The sequence below is a fragment of the Aplidium turbinatum genome, chromosome 3, assembly GCF_918807975.1.
Source record: "Aplidium turbinatum chromosome 3, kaAplTurb1.1, whole genome shotgun sequence".
NCBI lineage: Eukaryota > Metazoa > Chordata > Ascidiacea > Aplousobranchia > Polyclinidae > Aplidium > Aplidium turbinatum.
The window spans coordinates 2568415-2592724 of NC_137474.1; the positions used below are offsets into that span (position 1 = coordinate 2568415).

The following is a 24310-nucleotide window of genomic DNA, read 5'->3' on the forward strand; positions in this document are numbered from 1 at the left end:
TTGCGGGAAAGCGGACTTGAGCGCTATGCATCGGTGTACGCCTTCCGACATACACCTGACCCACGCTGCAGCCGACGGCAATGTCTGTTTTCCGGTTATCTACTTTACTTATGACTTAAATTTGGTACTGGTACCATTACTCGAAATCGATCACTAGGTAGAGGCAATTATCGTAAAGTTTCTTGCCCAGAGAAACCACAGCAAGTGCGGGTGGCTGGAGTCGAACATGCAGGCTCTCGACTGCGAGCCCAACGCGCTAACCACTCGGCCACGGCTGCCGACACTCGGCCACGGCTGCCGATGAATGCAAAATAGCAGTACTGACTGTTATTAGTTTGCTTTTGCTTCGAATAGTCCAGAATGTAGCAAGAAACTTTTTCTTGTTTGTGAGATACAAAAAAAACAATACCAAACCTTTAGATGTATAATATCACATGACAAAACTCAAAAAGTGTTGGGGAGAAAGTAACTCGTGAACAAAAATATCTTTAAATTGGAAGTTAGATGCTTTAAAGTTGTCGCAAAGTGATGCTGGTTGGAAATTAAGCAGCTGTAGTGCTGAATGGTCTTGCTTGTCTGCTAATGCTTCAAAAACCCTTGGAAGTTTTAAACTTTTTTTTTTCAAAGTTGATTTGCTGTTAAAATAAGTCATAGAACTCCTTTGATTTCCCAAAAGTAGTTGAAGTTGTGTGCGGTTACTCTATTGCGACGTGTGCCGGTCATCTGATCCTCATCATTAGGCCTACAAAAGCGATTGAAATCCTCTCAAGGAAATTTGGAAATGAAAAATGATATTAAACAATAAAAGATTAAGATAGTGTGTTATTTACGTCTAGCCAGCATCGTCATTGGGCTGTCTAATTTAGGAAGCGCGAAGCGTTTCTGACACTACAAACAACCTTTCCTTTCAACCGCTTTGCCAGAGCTTGTTTTACGTCGGAGTCTCATTTTTGAAACCTGCTCAGTGCTTAGCGGCCGAGTGGTTATCGCCTTCGGATCTAGTGCTGGTGGATCTGAGTTCGATTCCTGGTTGGGTCATGGCCACCTAAAGATACGGCCTGATTTGTCACATTTTGGAGAAATTTCCAGGTTTTTCTAACTTTGGGCGAACGTTCAAATACATTTTTCTAAAAATTAGATTTTTACGCTTTCTTTATTCTTTTCCCCAGATGACACAATAGGTTTTAACATCCTCACATGTTGAAAAACAAAGAAAATTTGATTTTGTAGATTTTAGTCAGACTGTTAATTTTCAATAACAGTCTGATTTTGCGTTTTTCAACTTACTTTTTCTCATTTGCTACTGCTTCCCCAAGGCAACAAAAAAGTTTTTTGTCATTAGGAAACCGCAAAAAGTAAAAACATCTCAAAAAATGTCAGTTAAGCACTAGCAGTAGCTGTAATCAAAATCTGCAAAATGTGACAAATCAGGCCGCATCCCCAGGTGGCCATGTTTGGGTCATACCAAAGACTTTGTGTTTCTTGACAGTCGAGTGCAGCAAGAATCGACAGCGATAGACACGTGTTTCGTCCATGAAGGTGGGCTCATCAGTATCGCACAACTAATTCATGCCACATAGTTCTCAACCGACGCTGTCAATTGGCTGGCGCCAGGAAGATCGCTCCTTCTCTGCTGTGCATATCCTTGGCGATAATTAGTTCATTTGTTTTCTTTCCACAAAGGTAAAATGTCTAATTGTCACATTGGCCTGACTAATTTAAGAAGCGCGCAGCGTCTCTGGCACTACAAACAATCTTTCCTTTCAAGCGCTTTGCCAGAGCTTTTCGTTGCGTCTGACCTTTTTTTGGAACCTGCTCAATGGCCGAGTGATCGCTTTCGGATCTAGTGCTGGTGGGTCTAAGGTCGATTCCTGGTTGGGTCATACCAAAAACTTTGTTAAAACTGTATCGTTGGTCTTTTATCTTACTGAGCAATTCCCATTTCAACAACCTGTTTTGCAAAAAATGCAAGCAGTTTCAAATCTCTTGCGACTGCTTTCTTTAGAACTGTAAATATCATCCGAGCGGCATCCATATGCATTAAAAGTTACTGTAAGATTTTATAGTAGCATTATCTTAATGGCTTCAAAGCATCGCCTGTTATGTATCTCAGTATAGGCTTACAATTTGTGAGACAACATTCAAAACACAAACACATCTTTATTCAAAGAAAAAGATATAGCCAGAAGGTAGCTACACGGCAAAAAAAGAAAAGTTTTGCACCTCCTTGAAGGCTGCGCCCTAAATGACTGCCTAGTTTGCCTTATACTGTAGATGCCCCTGCGTAGGTTACATGAAAATACGACTGTAGAATGCCTAATTTTATAATTTGAATTTAGGTAAAATTAAATAAGCTATACGTAATTTAACCCACAGACTGCGTATGGTTGCGCGATGAAAGTATCAGACCCAAGTTTGCAAGGTGGTCGATTTGATTCCCATTGTCCGCATTCACCTTGGTCTTGGCAAAACACTTTATGAAATGCTTGACGAGGAATGCAAAAATGTTGCTGTCTTGCCTTACCGTTCAATCTGCAAATTGAAAGTTAACTCTGCGATTTTTGTGTAAAATTTGAACAACAGTAAATTAACAATTAAGTAAGTTAACAATTTGGAAAATAATTAGTGTTCATTTCAGTTTGTTTTAATTTCTGACCATCACAACAAAAACAATATATGCCAAACATGGAAGATGTTTAGAAAAATGTAGAAGCGAAAAAACGCGGACGTTATAATGTGCATGATACCATAGCAGAACAATCAGTTTAAAATATGGCACGGTCGAAACACATAACTAGTAGGCCTACTCTATAAGGTGTTGCGAACGGCTGCAATATTCCATATTCTATCACTTCAATGACTGGGAAAGGTTGATAAAATCATGTTAGACTCAAAACATAAAAAACAGAGAGATAAGGAGCATGACTGTACGTGCAATAGAACAGCCACAAAATTTAAACTATGGTAGTCTTGAAAGTATTAAAGAGCTATTTTCCATATTCTTTTCACGTGTTTCTAGAATCCAAGAAAATGCTTCACCTGAAATTTTACAACTAGCACAAAATCAGCTGCAAAAGCGCACAAACAGATTGCTTACGCGCTACATAAATGCTTTGAGCGATATAACAAGTAACAAAAAAAAACAAGTGGTATTATATTTTTCTATTATTTTTTAATTTCATTTTTTTAAGATATAAGCTTCACAGACACAACACGCCACCTGTAATCATTGGTGCGGCTTCGTGTTTTGTGGATCAATGATAAAGAAATTTTATGCAAGCAATATTTTTACTTGACAAATAGTTGGATTGTTTTCTTATTCGATAACAGTCATCCATTTGTTTACGAAACAATATTGCCAAACCAGAACCACAAGATGACGAACAACACCATCAAAGGTTGCTTCAATTTAAATAACTCTTCTGCTCCCCCTGTGGTAGCTTCAACAAAGGTGGTGGCTTCAGCTGCAACAGTCGTCATTTCCGGGGTGATTCCTGGAGTCGTTTCTTGTTGAATTTGAAGGATCGTTTCCACTGATTGTTCATTGCAATTGTCAGTTTTGCAACAAGCTCTTTTACAATCCCTGAATGAAACGAAACACTTGCGTTAGCTAAGACTATTGTCTTTTCGTTGTACAAAACATTCTTTTCAAATGCTGTTACCTACAAACTAATGCATAGGGCTATTGACTGAGAAAAAATGTTTTTAGGGTGCAAAAGCTACTTGAACGGTTTTTGGCAATGTTTGCATTATATTAGAGCATTGGTTTTCAACTGGAGCACATGTACTCCAGAGTTTCGTGAAAGAAATTGTAGGGAATGTGGGTATGTTTCCCGTATTATCATTTCAACAACTTTTCTTGCTAGCCTAAACGTTTACTATGTTATAATTTAAACTTCTCTTTCTAAAACACTTGCAAAGACTGATTTTGTTGTGAAGCAAGGCCGATTTTATCCGTCATATAAAACGTATGAAATGATGCTTAACCCTATCTGTAGCGACAGGAGGTTTTATGAAAACAAATGGTGTTGGAGTCAATTAAAATTTATAAAACAACGACACACTGACTCTTACACCATTCATCACAGCACATGACTAAAGAACTGTGTCTCGAAAGCCAGCGCAAACCGCTATTATCACAGTAAACCTGCAACACCAGGCTAAATAGCTCATTTGTTAGTACGTATGTTAATTAAACAACGATCATACTGCTAAAAGCAAAACTCAATTTATGGAATAATCATATTAATTTTTGTTGCATTCTAGCTTATGCCCGGTAGTTGAAGATGCAGGTGAAGTGGAAGGAAAGGCAACCAAGCTAATCTTCATGTCCACCTACAGATATGTATTTGATTGGTATCGAACAGGAGTCCTTTAGATTCCCGTACCACTTGGCTGTACAGCCGACGTAGAAAATAATAAAAGCGCACCAAATTTAATTGTGTCCTAAATCGTAAAGTGCCGGCTTAAAGGGCGTGGCATTTTATACTGAGTTGCTTGACAAATTCCAATGCTGCCAGTTTTGTTCCACAACTTTTTTGTGTAATTTTTGTCATAGCTTCATCTACACGGTAGCCAACATATTCTCTAACTTTTGAACCAGTTTATTACTATATGAAATTACAACTTTGGAGAAAATTAGTTTTGCGATACCGCAAACAGATGATATACGTATGATGCAGTAAATACACTAGTTTGAATGATATTATTTCAACAAAACAATTAATAATGATGAAACGATTTCGATTTGACTTCTTTTAAACCGAGGACTCATTGTGGGTATTTCTTTCGTATGTTCTGCAATAATCAATATCTATTTGTTACGTTTTATCAAGAGATTCATAAAATCATGGGATGACTAACTAGACTACGGTTACGGTATCTAACAAGTAAGAAAAAAAGTTCTGCTAATCATTTAAAAAAAAGTTTAGAAAAAATACTTTTGACATTTTTAAGGTTGTGGTCGCCCAAAGCTTGCTCGTTCAAAACTAACCTGAAGTTTAAATTAGCACTAATTGATTTAAGGCATATTGTAATTATGTCACTTTACAATGAGAAAGTGAGTTTACGTACAAAAGTTAGATTAAATATAACTTGCTGGTTTAAAAAATCTATTACTTCGCATTTAAAGACCAAAAACTTAAAAAAAACTTCAACCACACTTCAGGAATATCAAGTTTCATGACAGTTGAGAAGAAGCGATCTTCCTGGCGTCAGCACTACCCGACTACACACTATAGAACAGCGAGCATTGTGTTTTGCTAACCATACCGGTGTAGCCTCCACACTAGCCATCAAGACTTTTCTCAAAAACATGTGTTTTTCGGCAGTCGAGTGTAGCAAGAACGTGTTTTATATGTTTTATAGAACCTGTACTTTATTTTTCAGGTAATGTGTTTTATGCGTAGAAGAGGTTAAATTTGCAAAACTTATGATGGTTTGATAAGTGGATGATAAAATTGCTTAAGATTAAGTGTAGAATGTTTGTTTACGGGCAAGTTTTGGGTCACTGCCAGTGTAAAATAATAATTCCTCCAAAACCTTTGAAAAATATTTGGTATCACTTTTGCATACCCTAGCTTTCTCTTGTTTGGTGGTTGCACAATGCACATCCCGTGCTTTATATTGAAAAACTTACCGGCGTCTATGGCTAGTTCCATGGCCGTTATGTGCAATTCCGGCCTCAGAAAGGTCTTGGTAAAGGTCTTCGAGAAGAAGTGATTGTAAACTGCTGCAATAAGCCATGCATGTTGCATCATTCACACAAAGTGCAAATGTAGTAATATTAACAGCTGCAAAAACAATAAACATTGAAAGGTTTTTGTTGTCAAATATGGTCATGTAACCGCATCATTCATATGGGTGAAAAGAGGTTTTAGAAAGTAATAACTAAGTTTGATGTTTAAATAGGTTCATATTTTGGCAAACATCTCGCTCACTTTAAAAGCTCAGTTACTTTTCTCAGGTCAAGTCTGTAATCAAACATAAAGTAGAATGCACATTTCACTTTACCTGCCACATGTACTCTATCAAAGAAGAAGGTAGTTCTAAGCGTGGTTTCAACACGTAAACAATTTTGTGGTTCGTTGTTATTGGGACACTGAACACTTTTTCTTGTGTCCATTTGAAGAATTCCTGGAGGAGTGATCGTACGAACTGCGCCAGTAGAACAAGTCAAGTTTTGGGACTTGGTGCAAACCACGAAGAAACACCAAATAGCTATTTGTAGAAGAAATTTCATTTTTAATCAGATTACAAAACAATCTGAAAATGAATAATGCAATTTTGATTTTAGCATGAGGCTGACAGACCTGCTTGATGCAAACCTAGTGCTGGAAACTAGGGATGTTGAAAGAATATTTGACCTAATACTAATAAGATCTTCGGCACCAAGATAAAGGCACATCTTAGAAAAACGCATTAATTATGTTCAAAGAATACACGGCGTTTTTTTCAAATTTTTGGCCCCATTGGGAAGATTCCATGCCCTTAAAATTATCTCGGGCTCGGATCTAAAAGAACCACCTGGATCTCCCCGTCAATGCTACTGGTAAGAATGAATCAATATATTTGTAGTTTCAACATGATTGGACGCAACCGGAAAAGCCGTGAGGCCTGTTGCTAAAACGACAATAAACCAAAACGTAAACACCCCTCGCAGAAGACTGGTAAAAATAGCAAAACAAACCTTTAAAGGTATTGTGAAAGTTTTTTGTCGTATCCAGGCTAACGCCCGACTTCTTCTTCTCTCGTTTGACTTGTAGTAGCTTAGATTGACAATGCCTCATCGTGCAGCCATGATACGGTAGTTGGATTCAGTTGTCGAATACCGATGATTCCACTTGGGGCCTTAAGATGGGACATTCGTGGAGTATGTGTTGCATTGTTTGTTCTGCCGCTCCGCAGACACATATCGGCGTATTGTGCAACCCCCACCTAAACAGATTAGCTCCAGTGCAGCCAACGTCACATCTGATCCTGCCCAACGATTTACAACAAGTCTTGGAGAACTAAATTTTTTAGCTTTGCTAAAATGAGAATTGTAATTAGAGCTACTCAAGTTTTCACAAATTAGATTAGAATTTAAGTTGTTGTCACATATCTTTTTCTATTTGGATAGAAGCGCCAATATGGCTAGTTTGGCTACTTTAGATCAACGTGTCATTCCACCATCACAGCACTAAACCATGTACTTCTAGACTATTTAGTCTAGAAGTACATGACTAAACCTTGCTTTACCACACGTCACAATAAACATTGCGATGCAGATAAACTAATTGCGTTTCAAATTTCAATGACGTCGTGCGATGGGAATGACAGAAGGACACTGTGAGATTGATAATTTTGTTGTATTTTCTTTGCATGTAGCTGATAGCCGCAGTAGCGTACCTAGGGTATGGCAAGCAGGGTTCGAGCCATTGGCGCCACATTGATAGGGGCGCAAAAATCGGTTGGTAAAAGTTCAAATTTGCTGCTTACACTTTCTTTAAAATCTAATTTGCGCCCAATACAAAGACCAAAAAGAGTCTCTCTTTTACTGTAGCCATTGTTATTGTGACTTTGCAAAAGCAACATTGTGCCTCTCCTGGCTCATTTTGCGTTCAGTCTAAAACAATTGGAAGTTTAGTAAAGTCGCTAAGCAGCGATTAGTTGGAGCTTAGAAGTATAGCACCAGAACTGACTTATCATTTACTTACATTATCATTTACTATACATTATCATTTACTTACATTATCATTTTATAAGAATTTATTTAAATCTAATTTGTTTTATCACTTCAATTTGGCCTGACCAGAGCACTCAGTCTGTTCTAGGAAGAAGTTAGCATTAAGGTATTATTGAGCCTATATGCATGATTAGGCTATACGAAATTTTGAGACCAAGAATTGGGCTAGGTATGATTTATTTTTACGTGCTGTGCTGGTGCTGCCTATAGCACTTAGCAGTCTGAAGTTTTGAGGTTCATTCACAACTTCACAAGCTGTGCTTTATGAATAGCCTATACAGTACCGTACTTTTACCTAACTTACTCAAGTTATCAAATAGATAAAATGAACGCAATTCGTAGTAGCGTACAACTTCTGTCCGATTATGTCCAATAATTTACTTGTTGGTAGGCTACAGCATACACAGAGTCAGATGAAAAACAAAGGGGGAGCCGCGTGAGCTACTTTTCATGTGGGAAATAACTTGGAATGAAGGCATAAAGCGCAGCATACCATCAAATCGATTAGCTCCACAGTGAAAAGCCTATGAATTTCAACGTAATAAAATGGCAATAACACATTTATTTTCTTCGTGATTTGTCCATAAAAGACTTGTATGCTAATGCCAGCATTTAATGAATGCAAAATAGCAGTAGGCTACCATCTTTGTACGCAATATTTAATTTAAATTGTTGAAAAGGGCGCACATCTAAACTTTGCCATGGGCGCCATTTTGCATAGGTACCCCACTGTTGATAAGAGCGCAGTTTTGTTTTCATTTGCTTAAAATTACTGTTAGTCAAACCTAGCATTTTAGCAAAATCTTAAATTAGATTAAAGCTATAGCAATTAATGTAAACAAAATTTTACCAAGTTAAATTATAATTAGTCTACCAACATTTCGCTCTAGGTCTAATTCATCAAATGAGGCATCTGGATATCCACGTCTGGTTAACAACTTTGTACAAACATATTTATGTACCGAAAAGTAAAAGTTGATGTTTACCAAATCTTTTTGAAGATACGTGACCGGAAGACCGCAAAATGCTTTGCAGTCATGGTGTGACTACTGCGGGTAATATCGGCATTCTATGCTTTACTTTTGATTCCATCATCATCATTATGCTCCTTCTTCGTATTGAGGTTGGATACAATGCGCCATTGTTCTCGACCATGAGCTGTTCGTACTGCACTTTCATAACTTAATTTTGTCCATTTACAGTAGTGATGTTTGTTGTCCAAATCATTCGTGGTCTATCTTTGTTTCTTTTACCATTTATCTTCCCTTCTAATAATGATCTTTGTAACGAGTTTTGTTTTATTGTGTGTCCGAAATACTTCAATTTTCTTCGACTGGTTATTTGTAAGAGAATTTTGCTTGAATTGAATTTGGAGAGTACTTCATCGTTATTGACCTTTTGTTTCCATAAAACTTTTAACATTTGAATATTTGGGCATTCCAATAGTCCAGAATATAGCAAGAAACATTTTTTTGTTTGTGAGATGCAAAAAACAACACCAAACTTAATAAGAACGTTTGGTTTGGATGTATAATATCACATGAAAAAACTCAAAAAGTGCTGGGGAGAAAGTAACTGGTGAACAAAGATAACTATAGATCGGTAGACAGATGCTTTAAAGTTGTCGCAAAGTGATGTAGGTTTGAAATTAAGCAACTTTAGTGCTTAGTCTTGCTTCAAAGTTTCAAAAGTTTTTTTTTCAAAGTTGATTTGTTGTTGAAATAAATCGTAGAAATTTTTTGATTTCTCAAAAGTAGCTGGAGGTGTTTAGCCTACGGTCACTCTATTGAGACATGTGCCGGTCAATTGATCCTCATCATTGGGACTACAAAAGCGATTGAAAACCTCTCAAGAAAATTGGGAAATGAAAAATGATATTAAACAATAAAAGATTAAGATAGTGTGTTATTTACGTTTTGCCAGCAGCGTGATTGGCCTGTCTAATTCAAGAAGCGCGAAGCGTCTCTGACTCTACAAACAACCTTTTCTTTCAACAGGTTTGCCAGAGCTTATTGCATCGCACCACTAAGTCATGCCACATAGTTCTCAACCGACGATGTCAATTTGCTGACGCCAGGAAGACCGCTCCTTCTATTGACTGACAAAAGCAGCGGTTGAGAACTATGTGGTATGGATAAGTGGTGCGATACTGATGAGTCCAAAAAAAAGAGCCCAGCTTCATGGGTGAAACACGGGTACCCGGACATTTTGCCGAAACCCATTTTGCCGAAAGACATTTTGCCGAATGGACAAATTGCCGAAATTATACAAATGCATTTTATGTATTATCATAACCTAATAATACATAAATGTCATTCACAAACAGATTTCACTCACAAATTATGTGCGACAGCGCGTAAGTATCCGACAGAAGTGTTATATGTATAAGCGAACGTCTAATACTGATCTCCAAAACCTGTGGAGACTGCATAGCCTATAGCAGTAGCGTAGCCAGGGATTTCGAAAGGGGGGGGTTTTGACCACCCAGCGGCGGGGGGTCTGGGGGGCCTCCCCCAGAAAATTTTGAAAAATTACTTTAAATTTGGTGCATTCTGAGAGCATTTTCAACAAAAATGTGGGTACGAATATTCCTGTAAAATGGTGCTGTCCGGTGGCATAGCAAAAGGATAAGATCATGTTTTCTTCGGCATTTTTCGGAAATAAAGCTAAGTCTCTATGTTTTCTTGTTGCTAATTCTTGGCTGAGATGTTTGGTATTGGCAAAACTCACTCTTTTAATGCAATTTTGTTTAAAATTAGGCAATTTTTTTTTAGACTGAAAGCATCATCTCAATATCGTGACGTCACACGCGTGCCAAAGGGGGGGGGTTGTAACCCCCAAAACCCCCCCCTTGGCTACGCCACTGGCCTATAGCCTATACTTATAGATGAGACTTGGTGTCACTTCAAACTAATACTGATTTCCAAAAACTGTGGATACTGTATATAAAGCAATTTTTAGGCAAACAACAGTAGCAAAGTAATTACTACAGTATTTCAAAGCCACTGTTTGCATGGTAACGAGACTTGGTGTCACTTCAAAATAATTACCAGTTCAAAGGCACTGCTTGCATAGTAACGAGACTTGGTGTTGCTTCAAAGTAATTTTTAGGCAAACATAAAGTAGCAAAGTGATTCTATTTCAAAAGCACTGCTTGCATAGTAACGAGACTTTGTGTCACTTCAAAGTAATTTTTTTCCAAATTGTTTCGGCAATTTGTCCATTCGGCAATTAGTCCTTTCGGCAATTAGTCTGTTCGGCAATTTGTCCTTTAGGCAATTTGTCCATTCGGCAAAATGTCTTTCGGCAAAATGTCCGCGCACGGAAACACGTGTCTATCGCTGCCAAATCTTGCTACAATCAACTGCCGGGAAACACATGTTTTTGGGAAAAGTCTTGATGGCTAGTATGGAGGCTACATCGGTATGGTTAGCGCAACACCATGTTCGCTGTTTTATAGTGAGTAGTCAGGTAGTGCTGACGCCAGGAAAGTCGCTCCTTCTCAACCAAAGACTTTACCAAAACTGTACCGTTGGTCATTTTTGTTGAATAACGCATGTATGTGCCGATAAGTCGAACCAAAGTCAATCTCCAAACACTAACACTTAAACTGCGAATCATACTCGACAAGCAGTCTCATTGTAGTAGGCTACGATTTTTCTTATGTAATAACAACTATTCATTTGTTTATAAAACGATATTGCCAAATAAGAACGACACTGTGACAAACAAAACAAGCAAAGATTGCTTCATTTTAAGTAGCTCTTCTGCGCCCCCTGTTGTAGCTTCAGCAACATTCGTCATTTCCGGTGGCAGAGTAGCTTCTTGAGTTTGAAGGATAGTTTCCACTGATTGTTCATTGCAATTGTCAGTGGTGCAGCAAGCTCGTTCACATGTTCTGTATAAAACCCACCACAGTTAAATGCGTCATGCAAGGCCGTTGAGAGCATAATTTGGGCCTGGTACCAATGAGATTTTTGGCCTCAAATATCTTTGATTTCGAAAATTACGCAGATTGTTTGACAAGTTTCCGGGCTTCTTTTAATAGTTATTGGACCTTATGGGACCTCATGGGACCCTAAAATCAACTTTACAAATTACAGTTTGGAGAGGAGCACTGTAGTTTTGCCATACTACAAAAGTTGATAGACGATAAAGTACATAGTAGGATATTATTCTAACAAACTCAAAAATAATAATTAAAAGGCATGAACCATTTTCTGTGCGACTTTTGTACAACAGAGTATCCTATTTTGGGCATGTATTTTGTTTTTTATACAATAATCAACATTTGTAACGTTTTATTTAAAAACTTCTTCATTAAAAAACATTAAAAGACTTCTTCGATTTTATGCGAAATTTGTATAATCGTAGCCAATTGTGAAGAAAGGGGCGTTCTTCCCGGCTATCAGCACAAGGCTGAGCACTCACTAGTACAGCGAGCAGCTGCGATTCGCCAACCATAACGGTGTAGCTTCCACGCTAAGCCATTCAGACCATCCAATCTGACTGGTACTGACTGGTAAAGCGGTGGTCGAATAAATTTGTGGCAGAATACGGTGCGATACTGATGAGCCCAGCCTCATGGGCGAAACACGTGTCTATCGCTGTCAATTCTTGCTACAAATCGGCTGCCGAGAAACATATCGTAGCCAATGTTAATATGTAACACAACGTTAACCAATAACCAATTTTTCTTGTTTTGTCACTATACTATACATGTATACGGAAAGACTCACAGAATTGTGTATGAAGCTGCGACACCATTAAGTGTAATTCTGGTTGTAAATACTTCTTCAATTAAGAATGGGATTAAATTGTCACAATCAGTCATGCATATTGTATCATTTACACAAAGTCCGGCTATAATGTCAGCTGCAAATATAATAAAAATTAAAGAATAATTGTTGAAATATAGACAGATAGCAATATCATTAATTTAGCTAGAAACAATGGTGGAATTAATTAGGTTCGCAAACCGACATCATGACTTTTATTGTTTAATATCAATGACGTCGTGATGCCGGTTTGACATGACGTCACGACGTCATGACATGTCATCATGACGTCAATAAATAGATAAAACCTATTGTGCATAGCAGCAATAAGAACCTGCTCTGATCTAACAATAGGTTCGCCCTGTAAAACTCTGTTTGCGAGAACCGACCGAACCCTATAAAGTACACTAACTTGCGTGTTGCATGACCCCAAACGAGTCAAAAGTCGAATTGTGACAAACGCTTTACGCGCTTTAGAAGCTAGTTAGTCAAATCTGCAATGAAAGTATAGTAGGCCTAGAACATACATTTCACTTTACCTGATACTCCGGTAACCCCAAGTGTAGTCTCCACACGTAAGCAATTTTGTTTTCCGTGATTGATGGGACACTGAACGTTTTCTCTTGTGTCCATTGGAGGACTTCCTGCAGGAGTGAGCTTACCGGTTGCGCCGGTAGAACAAGTTAAGTTTTGGGACTTGATGCAAACCACCAACAAACACCAAATAACTATTTGCAGAAAAATTTTCATTTTCAACTCAATTGGCAAAACAAACTAAAAATAAATAATGCAAATTTTTTAACATAAAGTTGGCACTGAGAGCACAAATTTGGTGCTGAATACAAACCTGCGCTGAGGTTAGGCCACAAACTTAGAGCTGAATGCGAATCAATGTCTGCATCGTTAACTTTATTGGACACATTGCTGAAACGATAACGGACCAAAACGTAATCACGACTCCTGGAAGCTTGATGAAAATAGATGAATCATCATATTTCGAAACTTGTGGAAATTCTTGACTACAAATTACGATCATGTAATGAGTCATGTAATTTTCTTTGTATGTAGAGCAGTGGTTCTTAAACTGGGGTGCGTTGGACCCCCAAAGGGTACGTGGACTAGTTTTAGGGGATCTATAAAGGCCCAATGGAAAGCTTAGTGTATAATTTCAAAAATGGAATAAATTTTTCAAAAGAAAATAGATTAAGTTCAAACAACCATCCTATCAGCCCTATCAAACACGAAGCCACAATTTCATGTTCTTGTTGAAAACAAAGTTAAAAAAGTTCAAGAAACCCTGATGTAGAGGGCTGGAGAGGTTGCTGATCTTTTTGTTTTCACTTGGTAAGTGTCTGTCTGCAAAAGCGAAACTTTCCAGAAAGTAACCTAGTGACGTAGGCTAATCAGTTTGTTAGGCTAATCAGTAGGCTAATCAGTGGTGACTGTCAAACAGCACAGCACATCATAAATCACTGTCCAGTGTTTCGACCTGAAGAACATGTGAATCTCATAAACCCTGATATGAAGACACTGCTCTGGTTGCAACAATTGGGAGATGTTACCTGAATTGCTGCCTCATAAGCAAGAAGATCAGTTTGTTTATCGAATAGACTAATTTGCTCAGTTTATGCGTTCTGTATTTGAGAACTTCCAGCTTCTATCTTATATTTTTGTCTTATCCAGACTTACTAGGTGTTTGTAGGTGTGTAGCAAGTAGACCGGAAGGCAAGCCAATCTACGTGTCCATTTTCAGGCACGCTCTTGTGTGTCTTGCCGAAGACACAGCCACATGCTGTGTGCTGGAGGAATGCAATTGATGAAGAGACGATTTTTACTGTTGAGAGACTTAATTTCAACATCAGACTCATTAAATATTATGATGACCTTCTTTCTTTTGCTTTTATTTTGAAGATGCGGTCATCGCATGACAAGCCTTGCCAGTAACAACACTTTTTCACGCTCGTCTTCATAAAAAAAAACTACAATTTCGCAACCAGATAAACAGCTTGCCGATGATGAAATTTAACATGCAAACATTTGAATACCTACGGTATTGCAATAGGATGTTGTAAAATCTAACACATCACGAATATTCAACGCATAGCCTACTTCCTTATTATGATGAGTAATATCACAAACAAGTTTTTGTTTACTGACGATGTATGACAGTCACGTAACACAATCGGCGATATCACTGCAAGCATTGGGTTCCACTTTTAGTTTTGTTCTCAATATTTTAGCATTACACCATGATTGAATCTTTGTCCTCGGACCACGAAAGCTTTAAGAGCAAACCCTATGGTAGTTTCACATATTTGTAGAAGCTTTCAACCACTGAGACACATGCCGGTCACCGAGATTGAAAAACACAGCTTCCGTTTGTTAAGGAGTTCCCAGGTAGCAATAGTCGGCGTGCAGCTGGCGTCGTCAGGGCGGCGAGCGCTCACATTGGCGACATCGAAAATCGTTAGCTGTAGGACAGCGCCTCACTGGCGAATATCGTCATGATTTTTTTTCTGTAAAGTCATGACGATATTCGCCAGTCAGGCGCTGTCCTACAGCTAACGATTTTCGATGTCGCCAATGTGAGCGTTTTCTGCTAGCTTCGCGCCGTCGACTTTCGAGCGAGAGACGCGCTTTCGATTTTCGCTCGCTTTCCGCTGGCAACGCGCCGTCGAGTTTCGTCAGATGGTGTTGGTTTCGTACGAAAGGCCGAGCTTCGCCCGCGCTTGATTATACCGTTTAGTTGCGCTTGATTGAAGTCACGTGCCATTTCAAACACGCGGTTGATTTGAAAATTGAAGAGCCTGTTTGTCTGATCAATTGTCTTTTGCGCTTGCTCAGTTATTGGGTAGACTGCTGTACAGTAAAGCTTACTTTGCACTTATTTTGATGTACCCGGTTACGCCTACAGCATGTAAGAAAGTGTCGAAAGAGGGAACTGTACGTCCTAGTCTATTGTGTTTTAACCTTAATTACATGAAGATTTAAGAAAGCTAACAAACGCTCTCTTTTTGATCTGGAAGAAAAGTTAGAAGAAGATGCGGATGTTTTGGCAGCCATTGTATGTAAGTCACTGTACTCATTTGTTATAACTTACTCTTTTATGCCACAAGCTACATGTGCGGTAGGCCATGTCGGAATAGGTACATGCAATCCTATTTCGACATGGCTACACCAGCCTTATGTCATGCAACAACCGATCAGTTAAATTCTAACATGACGTGTTGACAAAATATTTGTTATTGCACCTATAAAGTAACTGTTGTCATATTAGTTACATGTTTGTTTTCGCTTTGCAGGTGGTAACTACAGTAAATCATACTCAAAAAAGATTAGAACCTCCCAGACAGCAAAATCCGTCATTTTTACATTGATGTGACGTCTGCGGACATTGAACCAATGTAAAAATGACAGATTTTGCTGTCTGGGCTTTTAGTTATTCAACTGCTCAGTTTCAATTTTTAAAACTTGTTTGTATTGCTCCAAACGCTTCCACATACATTTTGTGTGCAGAAATAATTTAGTTTGTAAAATAGAATCATGTTGATTAGACCAATTTATGATGATTTTTAAAGCATAACCTAACGATTAACCAATATTTAGAACGTGTAGTTGTTTGGATTGAGTTCACGATCTAAACTTGGCTTGTTACCTTGTTCAGTTTTAAACTGACTATTGAGTAACGTGTGGATGTTCATTTAACAGCGATGGAAAATAACAACGATTGGAGGAAATAATTGTACGGAAACTGTGTGGAGAGTTATGCGACTTTTAATGAATGACGATCTGGCCGCTCAGTTTAATTGGAGTGGAAAAAACGAAAAAACTACCTTTCTTGATCTGAAAATAAAAAAGTGTTATTTGGTAAGTTTGTATTTATATAAGTGTATATTTAAGACTTAAATTTTAAGTTTAAGTAGTTTTATGATTTTAAAATGATCTTATCCTTAAATTTCAAACTTGTTTTACGATTTTGAAATTTAAGTAAGTTTTACAAACTTACTTAAATTTTAAGTAGTTTTATGAGCTACCGTCAGTAATAAGTGCTGCAATGCTATTGCTAACACCATGCATACTACACTACTACAGTACGATGGTGGAAAATGCCAGGCTTCTTTGTTTTTATGAATGGAAGTTAAATATAAATCAAATCAACTGAGGATTGACAAATTGGAAGATTTATCAAGGAATGGAATATTTTTCTGTAATATAAACGTTAAAATGTGACAACGTCCTGTAATAGATCAGTTTCTACTATTTAGCCATGCCTTCCCAATATCACATGCGTGGTTGTTGTTGCTTGCCAAGGATACTTGCCATCGGTTCGATCCCTAATAATGAGTTAGTAGTGTAATTAAGTTGTTGTTGTGAGCGAAATTGTTTTCACAGAGAGCTCATATTGTATTATTACAGATGTGATTCGAAGGCAAGCCAAGGCGCCGGACAAAGTTATCAAATCTGCAGTGAAGCGGTATTTGAAGGCGGCTGGTGACAGAAATGAAAAAAAAAGAACCGGGCAAACAAAACTTCCGGCGCAGATAAAAATTCGGACGATACATGAAAGCTATCTGTTTTTTGATTGTTTGTTGACCTTTTAGTGTTCTCTTTTAACATCTTGCTGCGAATTATTATTTTTGCGTGCCTTTTAATTCGGTTTGCTTCCTTCGTACAGTAGTTGTATTTGGGGACAATCTTATCCCGACAAGCTATTGCCAAACACTGTTGTGCCGTCTATTCACTAATATTAATTCTTGTCGTGAAGTCGAGTTTAATGTTATTAATCATTTAATCAATATGTTTAATGTTGTTATTCAAACGTGTTTTCGGAGGGGTGTTTTGCCGTCAGTCCTAATCCCTAACATTAACCCGAACCAAAGCTCTTTGGCGTCAAAACGACCTGTTCCCATTTTTTTTATATTTACCTAATGGATGTCGGAACGCAATAATCACTCATGATTGTTGGTATACTGCATGTATCATACGTGGATTTACATTTTTTTCATGCAATGGTATGTTATGAGGGTTTGAATTTTGTGCTATCTGGCTTTGAAGGTTGCTAGCATGACAGCCACAACAGATGTGCAAACGAAAATGCATTATGGTCGTCGTTCAGGCGCCCTTCCCTATAATTGTGGTTGCCGTGCTGGCAACCCTCAAAGCCAGACAGCACAAAAAACTCATTAATTTGAATTTCCATGCTGGCTACGTATTAATCTTTATTACACCATAAAGTACAGTGGAAGCAATAGTAGTGTTCTTGATGTTGCTGTGTATTTTCTTCCAGTGCTGTGATTTTGACGTATTGCAATACCTATCATATATGCTTATATAATTATAATACTGTCGTATGTAGTACGCAATTGGTTTCTAACCGGGAGTAAATTTTACTTACCCCTTACCCTAGGCCTAAGGTAAATCTTGCAAGCAAACATTTTAATCAAACTCATTATAGTTTCGAAAACCAGGAAAGTTTTTTTTTAATAGAATTTTTTGCTTAAAAATTATTGTTTTGCGAAAACTGTCAAAATTCACTTAACAGCTGCTGGGCTTTTACAAATAACCTCATGTTTATAGTCTTTAGCTTTGCTCTCCCATGGCTTGGACTTGTAAATTGTTCTGTTATTTGTATTACAAATGATCAGAAAAACCGCCATTCATTATTACTGAAACATTTTTTAGCATTGTGTTACGAAAATGGAGCTGTGGTAAGACAGTGTATTAAAAATCTTCATTGTTTTCGTTGTTTTACATTCTTGAATTGCGTCTCGCTTTAACCACAAAAAGACAATTAATACACGAAATGCTTCAAAAAGTTTTAGTGTTTTGTTTTAATAATTTCGCAAACAACAGCTGCTGCTGGTGGCCGAAAAAAAAGGGCTTCAGCAGGGCGACATTCGTCAGTCCAGCGACAGCGCGCACAGCCGCAAAAACGTGCCAGTAAGTTTAGCGAAATTCGTTGGCGTACAGACAGCGCGCCGTTAACTAACTTGAGCGACTTTCGCGATCGAGGCGCTTACGCACAGCCGACTTTATTGTCGAATTTCGCCAGCGTTACGCCGGCTATGCGATGAGCAGATCGGTGGCGGCTGGCTAGCGATTATCGATGGCGCGTCGCCAATAACTTCGCTAGCGTGGAGCTGGCTAGACGCCAATCTTTGCTACTTGGGTTGTTGTGTTTGAATTTTTCCATTCACTAGGTACTGGCGAATGACGATTTGTCTTTAAAATGCGTTGCTCAAGCCCACACCCCGAGATTCGAACCAGCACCGCTTGATCGTCAACTTTTTTTCGTTTATAAGATAGGCACTGTGAAATATTGGGGCGGACTTGGCTTTAAACATACGATTTTCAAGTGCTTATTGATAGGACGTTGGCCACACTCAACGGTTAACATACAGTATATGCTGTGCATAAACAGGTCATACTAATCTGCAATCCTAGTTTTTAACTTGACCCACCTTGAAGAAGGCATGCACGATTTAACCCATACACTGCATACTATGCATAGTGTGATGAAAGTATCAGACTCAAGTTTTCAAAATGGTTGGTAGCCTATCTACTTCTCAAGGATGGATACAAGACCCATTTATTTTTAGCCTACATTCTATGGATGATCACGACCAAATGAAGGACTATCTTATTGAAATGAAAGCTAGTAGTAAAATCAAAATGGAGTTTGATCCAATGCAGTTGGATGCCTTCTGGTGCGCACAACTCAACACATTTCCCCAGTTAGCAAAAAAGCTTTAGAAATCCTTGTGGCTTTTGCGACAACCTACTTATGTGAAACTGGGTTTTCAACTCTTATAAACATGAAAACTAAGTCGGGCAATCGTTTGGATCCATGAGATGATATGCGTGTGTCTATCTCAAAAAAAGAGCCTCGTTTCAACATGATCATTGACGAAAAGCAGCAACAAAAAAGCCGTTAGTAGATTGACTGATAAGTATTGTTGCACTTACAAGACTGTTTTTAATGCATACATTCAACTAGGATTCAACACGTAAGTTATAAATACACTGAACTTAATTCCAATTATTACAATTTAATTTACTTCCGTCGGGCATTGTAGACAGGGGGTACGAGAAAATTTCATGAAAGCTCAAAGGGTACGAGCGCTAAAAAGGTTAAGAAGCACTGCTCTAGAAGTATCGCACTTGAATAGCTGGCGGCTTGTAGAAAAGTTGCACGTGCATTTAGTGAATAACTTTGCGGCTGAAGAGAATTAGAGTGCTAGTTCTTATATTCCTCCTATTAAAATATATCGCATATTTTGGGACTGGTTACGTTGACAGGTATTTTATATCTCATGGTCTGGTTTGCAATCTTTCACTTCAAAACCTTGCATTGGTAGGAAAGAAATCGCTAATCGACGAGAAGTACCATCGCAGCTCAAATCAGCAAGGGAAAGAGATGTGGAAAGTACCGAAGCACTGAATGACAATTTAAACATTCTGCTATTGTCATAACTCATATGTACCAAAACGAAACAGGAATATCCTCATCATGTCTTCTTCGCACTCTTTTGTTTCGATGACACATTGTCGCAAGAATCAATAAACCTTCGGTTATCATGAATTATAACAAGTAAAAAGGCCGAGTTGACACTCTTGATGAAAACTGTGTGAAATTTAATTGCTTGAGGAAAACAAATCGTTGGCCAATGGTTATCAATTACAATTTGATAACTGTTGCCAGTAACAATGTATTCTTCATAATGAGACACAATAGGAAAAGTAACCAAAAAACAGATTTTTTCAAAAAACTGTCTTGAATGGGTAATGCTTGCAGAAGGCTGTTACTTACAAAGCCGTCATTGATAACGGCCCAGAGGCTCTAAATTACATTGGTTGTTGTGAAACGAATTTAAAAAACGTTTTTTCAACCACAAATGTTCATTTATGGATGTGTCTAAACGAAATAGCACAGAACCATCTAAGGTGGTTTGGGACCAAGGACAAGGGTGTTGATCCTAAAATATCATAGTCCACAGGCCACAGCTATGCTCGGCCTTACAGTGGAGGTGGCCGCAATAATTGTGGCCTATGTCTTGCTAAAAAGCTGGTCATTCTAAAGGCCGATTGTAGCCACCTTCTGAACACGCGTTTTTAACTGGTGGGTAAATGTCGTCATTGCCACAAATTTAAACTCAAGTACTTCAAAATAACATAAATTTGTTTTGATTTCTACAGATCACTTCAGATTACGCCGGTTATTGCATTTTGCTTCTCTATGACGTCACAAATGTTGTTGATATAAGAACTGGTTGATTTTCAATTGGACGTCTTAATTAAGGCTTTTGTGACATCCGATAGTGGTAGCTCTTTGTAATTCTGAGTTTTTTTGCAGATTTAATTAAAGTTATAATGTTTAATATCTTTTCAGGTATTACTGATTTATTGTTTTTGCATATTTCAGGACCTTCTGATGGTCTTCCTTTTAGGGTAAAACATGAAAGTAATAACTATGTTTGATATAATTTGCTCTGATTTGCTTTTTGCTTGGCATTGAGCACTTTTTGTACAGTAGTATTAATAGTATTTATTGTTCAATTTTAGTAATCTAATTTTAATACATAGTTTTTTAGAGAGGTTGCTTTTTAACATTGAACATTCATAACTGAGCAACAACACAACATTTAACATTATAAAACCAAAATAGCAAAATAACAAACGTTTTCGGCTATGCATCTAGCCTTATCAAGCGATAAAAAGAAAGATAATTTCACATTGAATAAGAAATACAACTTTTCGTGCCAGCAATAGTTAAAATATATTATCGTTTTATAATAATTGAAAATATTAAAATATGCTTTAATCCACCACTTTTATGACCAAAAAAGGTTAATGAAATCGTGCAAGACTCAAAACATATACATTTAAGGTGACAAGGAACATGTTAGCACGCGCAACAAAATACCTACAAACTAAAAATTTTAACAACTGCGTAATGGTCTTCATAGTTTTAAAAGTCAATTCTTCATATTGTTCTCACGTATCCCCAGAAAATGCTTGACTTGAACTTTTTCAAGCAGTGAATTAGTCTCTGGAAATTTTGATAAAGTTTATGAAGCCACTTAGAATGGGACCGCTCTGATTGCTGTGAAAACGGTCAAACAAGGTACAATAAGTTAGAAAATTACCATAATATAAAATAACAAAATAAAGTTATAAATTTTCCAAGGAAATCAATACACATTATAAAGTACATTAAATGTAGTTACTATTCTCCTAAAGCCTGTTTCACCCTAAAACAGGGATCATCAGAAGGTTCTTATAAAGTAGTGGAGGCAGTGACGATCGGTGAGGAAAAGCAAGGAAAGCAGTGCTTACCTGAGCGAAAGCTGTGCACAATACAATGACAAATACAAATACAAATACAAATACAAATACAAATACAAATACAAATACAAATACAAATACAAATACAAATACAAATACAAATACAAATACAAATACAAATACAAATACAAATACAAATACAAATACAAATACAAATACAAATACAAGTACAAATACAAATACAAATACAAATACAAATACAAATACAAATACAAATACAAATACAAATACAAATACAAATACAAATACAAATACAAATACAAATACAAATACAAATACAAATACAAATACAAATACAAATACAAATACAAATACAAATACAAATACAAATACAAATACAAATACAAATACAAATACAAATACAAATACAAATACAAATACAAATACAAATACAAATACAAATACAATTCTAGGTTAAACTTCTTATTCTTTTTATCACGTCTATAACTTGAAAATTACTTTGTTTGTGACTAGAATTACTCATAACGCTTTTGAGTAGTCTGTCCTCACCAAACCGCATGCCTTGTCCGCCTAGATAGTTCAGTTGGTTAGGCCAGGGCGTGATCTCGTAAACGAAGAATCTTCAAGATAAAGCTACGCTGGTTCGACTCTCGGAGTGTGCGCTTGAGCAACACATTCTAAGGATTGCTGTCCATTTACCTAGTGCAGAGGTCGGCAACCTACGGCCCGTGGGCGGGATCCGGTCGGCCAAGGAAAATCATCCGGCCCTCAGCCGCTTTGCAAATCATAGTATTATAGCCTATGACCCGCCTAGTGATATATTACAGTATTTTATAACCAAATCCCCAATTTTTGATTAATGTGATTGTAACATAGGCTATGCTTCATTTTCTCCGCTTTTTGGTGACTTTTATATCGTTCATGATGTGAATCGTCATTACACCCGATAAATCTTTGAACATACGTTTTGACTCAATCGTCCGCTGGCTCAGTCGAGACGATATGCTAAAAAGAGTGCACACGTTAAAGGAAGAAATGGCAACATTCCTTAAAAATAAGACCATCATTGCTGCAGAATGTCATGAACAAGACGGAGTTTTAATTTGGCATTTCTGGTCGATTTAACATCACATCTGAACAACTTGAATGTGCAGTCATAGGAAAAGCTCCAATTGATACACAAGATGTGGATGCATGTAGGGTTAGCCTACGCGCATTCGAAACAAAACTACGCTCTGGCAAAGTCAGCTGGAAAATGCAAATTATGCTCACTTTGCTACACTGCAGAAGAACAAACTTACTAGCAATACGTTATTTGTTTCTATGATACAGCACTAAAGAAATCAATTTTCATCCCACTTTGGTGACATTCGTTCTCTCGAAAACAACATCAAATTATTAAGTCCTACTCCATTTGATGTACAGGTGAATACAATGCAAGAGAAGTAGGCTATCAAATGGAATTGAGCTATAGTGCAGTAACCAACTAAATTTAAAGTTTTACGCCGAGAGTGTATCACTGTTGACTTCTATAAAATCTCTTGAGTGGAAACAATATCCCAACTTGATTAATCATGCCAAAAAAGGGAATCATTATTTGGCAGCACTTACGCATGTAAGGATCTATTTTCGTCAACGAAACTCACCAAGAACAAGTTGAGAACAAAACTTACTGACGACCACCTGCAAGATGTCATGCTTCTTTTCTCATTTAACCTACTGCTTGAACTTCAGAAACTTTCAAACCAAAACAGCCGCAAATCTCACATTAATGTTGTACTATCAATAAATGTAGCCTACCTATGTTGTAGGCTAATTTATTTTGTGCTTTTGTTAATAAAATCAGGACTTAATCTCATTAAATTTCATAAATTTGAAAGTTGTGATAACATTATAAAAATAACAGATTTGTTAATGGAAAATTTGTGAGCTACGAGCTACGGGCCAACAACACTTTGTAAATTTTGGTTTTGGCCCGCGGTTAGAAAAAAGTTGCCGATTCCTAACCTAGTGGATGGAATAATTCCTCGGAAACAACACTTCAACAATGAAAAACGTCACTTTGTCAATCCCGGCAACCGGCTCTGCGTCAAAGCCTCCACAAGTATGCGAAATTACCAGGAATAACCAATCAAGGCTTTGTCAAGTCTGTGGATAAAGATTCAAAACCAACCAACCTTGTCTATAAATGCCGGCGCAAACGCTCTTGTCAGAAACTACAACTACGGCTCAGGGGAAGCAACTTTCAAAGTTAAATTTTTCAAAATTGTCTAATCCTCACCCATTTGGCATCAACGTCACCCAGCTACTTAGCCAATCAGATGTGTTATGGGTAGCTGAGACACAAGTTGCTTTCCCAGTGACGTCGTAAGTACAAGAGCCAAGCTATCGTCATACGCAGAGAAATGGTCTACGCCGCCACGGTATACCGCACAGCATCATAGAGGCGAAACGATATAGAAATATTTCATATTGCAAGCAGAGAAACTGCACTTTTTGT

The 24310-nt window shown here is 37.6% G+C and overlaps 2 protein-coding genes across 2 annotated transcripts; both read right to left on the reverse strand.

The window, feature by feature from the left end:
• Nucleotides 1-2140: 2140 nt before the first annotated feature.
• On the reverse strand, nucleotides 2141-6837 carry LOC145767137 (uncharacterized). The gene is made up of 4 exons (XM_082578899.1): nucleotides 6689-6837; nucleotides 6013-6156; nucleotides 5639-5792; nucleotides 2141-3583 (listed from the first exon to the last, which is right to left on the reverse strand). Exons 1-4 carry the CDS (start codon nucleotides 6786-6788, stop codon nucleotides 3343-3345), a joined length of 639 nt encoding a protein of 212 aa, XP_082435025.1. The 5' UTR covers nucleotides 6789-6837; the 3' UTR covers nucleotides 2141-3342.
• Nucleotides 6838-11413: 4576 nt separating this feature from the next.
• Nucleotides 11414-13178, reverse strand: LOC145766029 (uncharacterized). Its single transcript, XM_082577682.1, has 3 exons — nucleotides 13044-13178; nucleotides 12466-12601; nucleotides 11414-11624 (listed from the first exon to the last, which is right to left on the reverse strand). Exons 1-3 carry the CDS (start codon nucleotides 13135-13137, stop codon nucleotides 11414-11416), a joined length of 441 nt encoding a protein of 146 aa, XP_082433808.1. The 5' UTR covers nucleotides 13138-13178.
• Between the last annotated feature and the right edge of the window lie 11132 nt (nucleotides 13179-24310).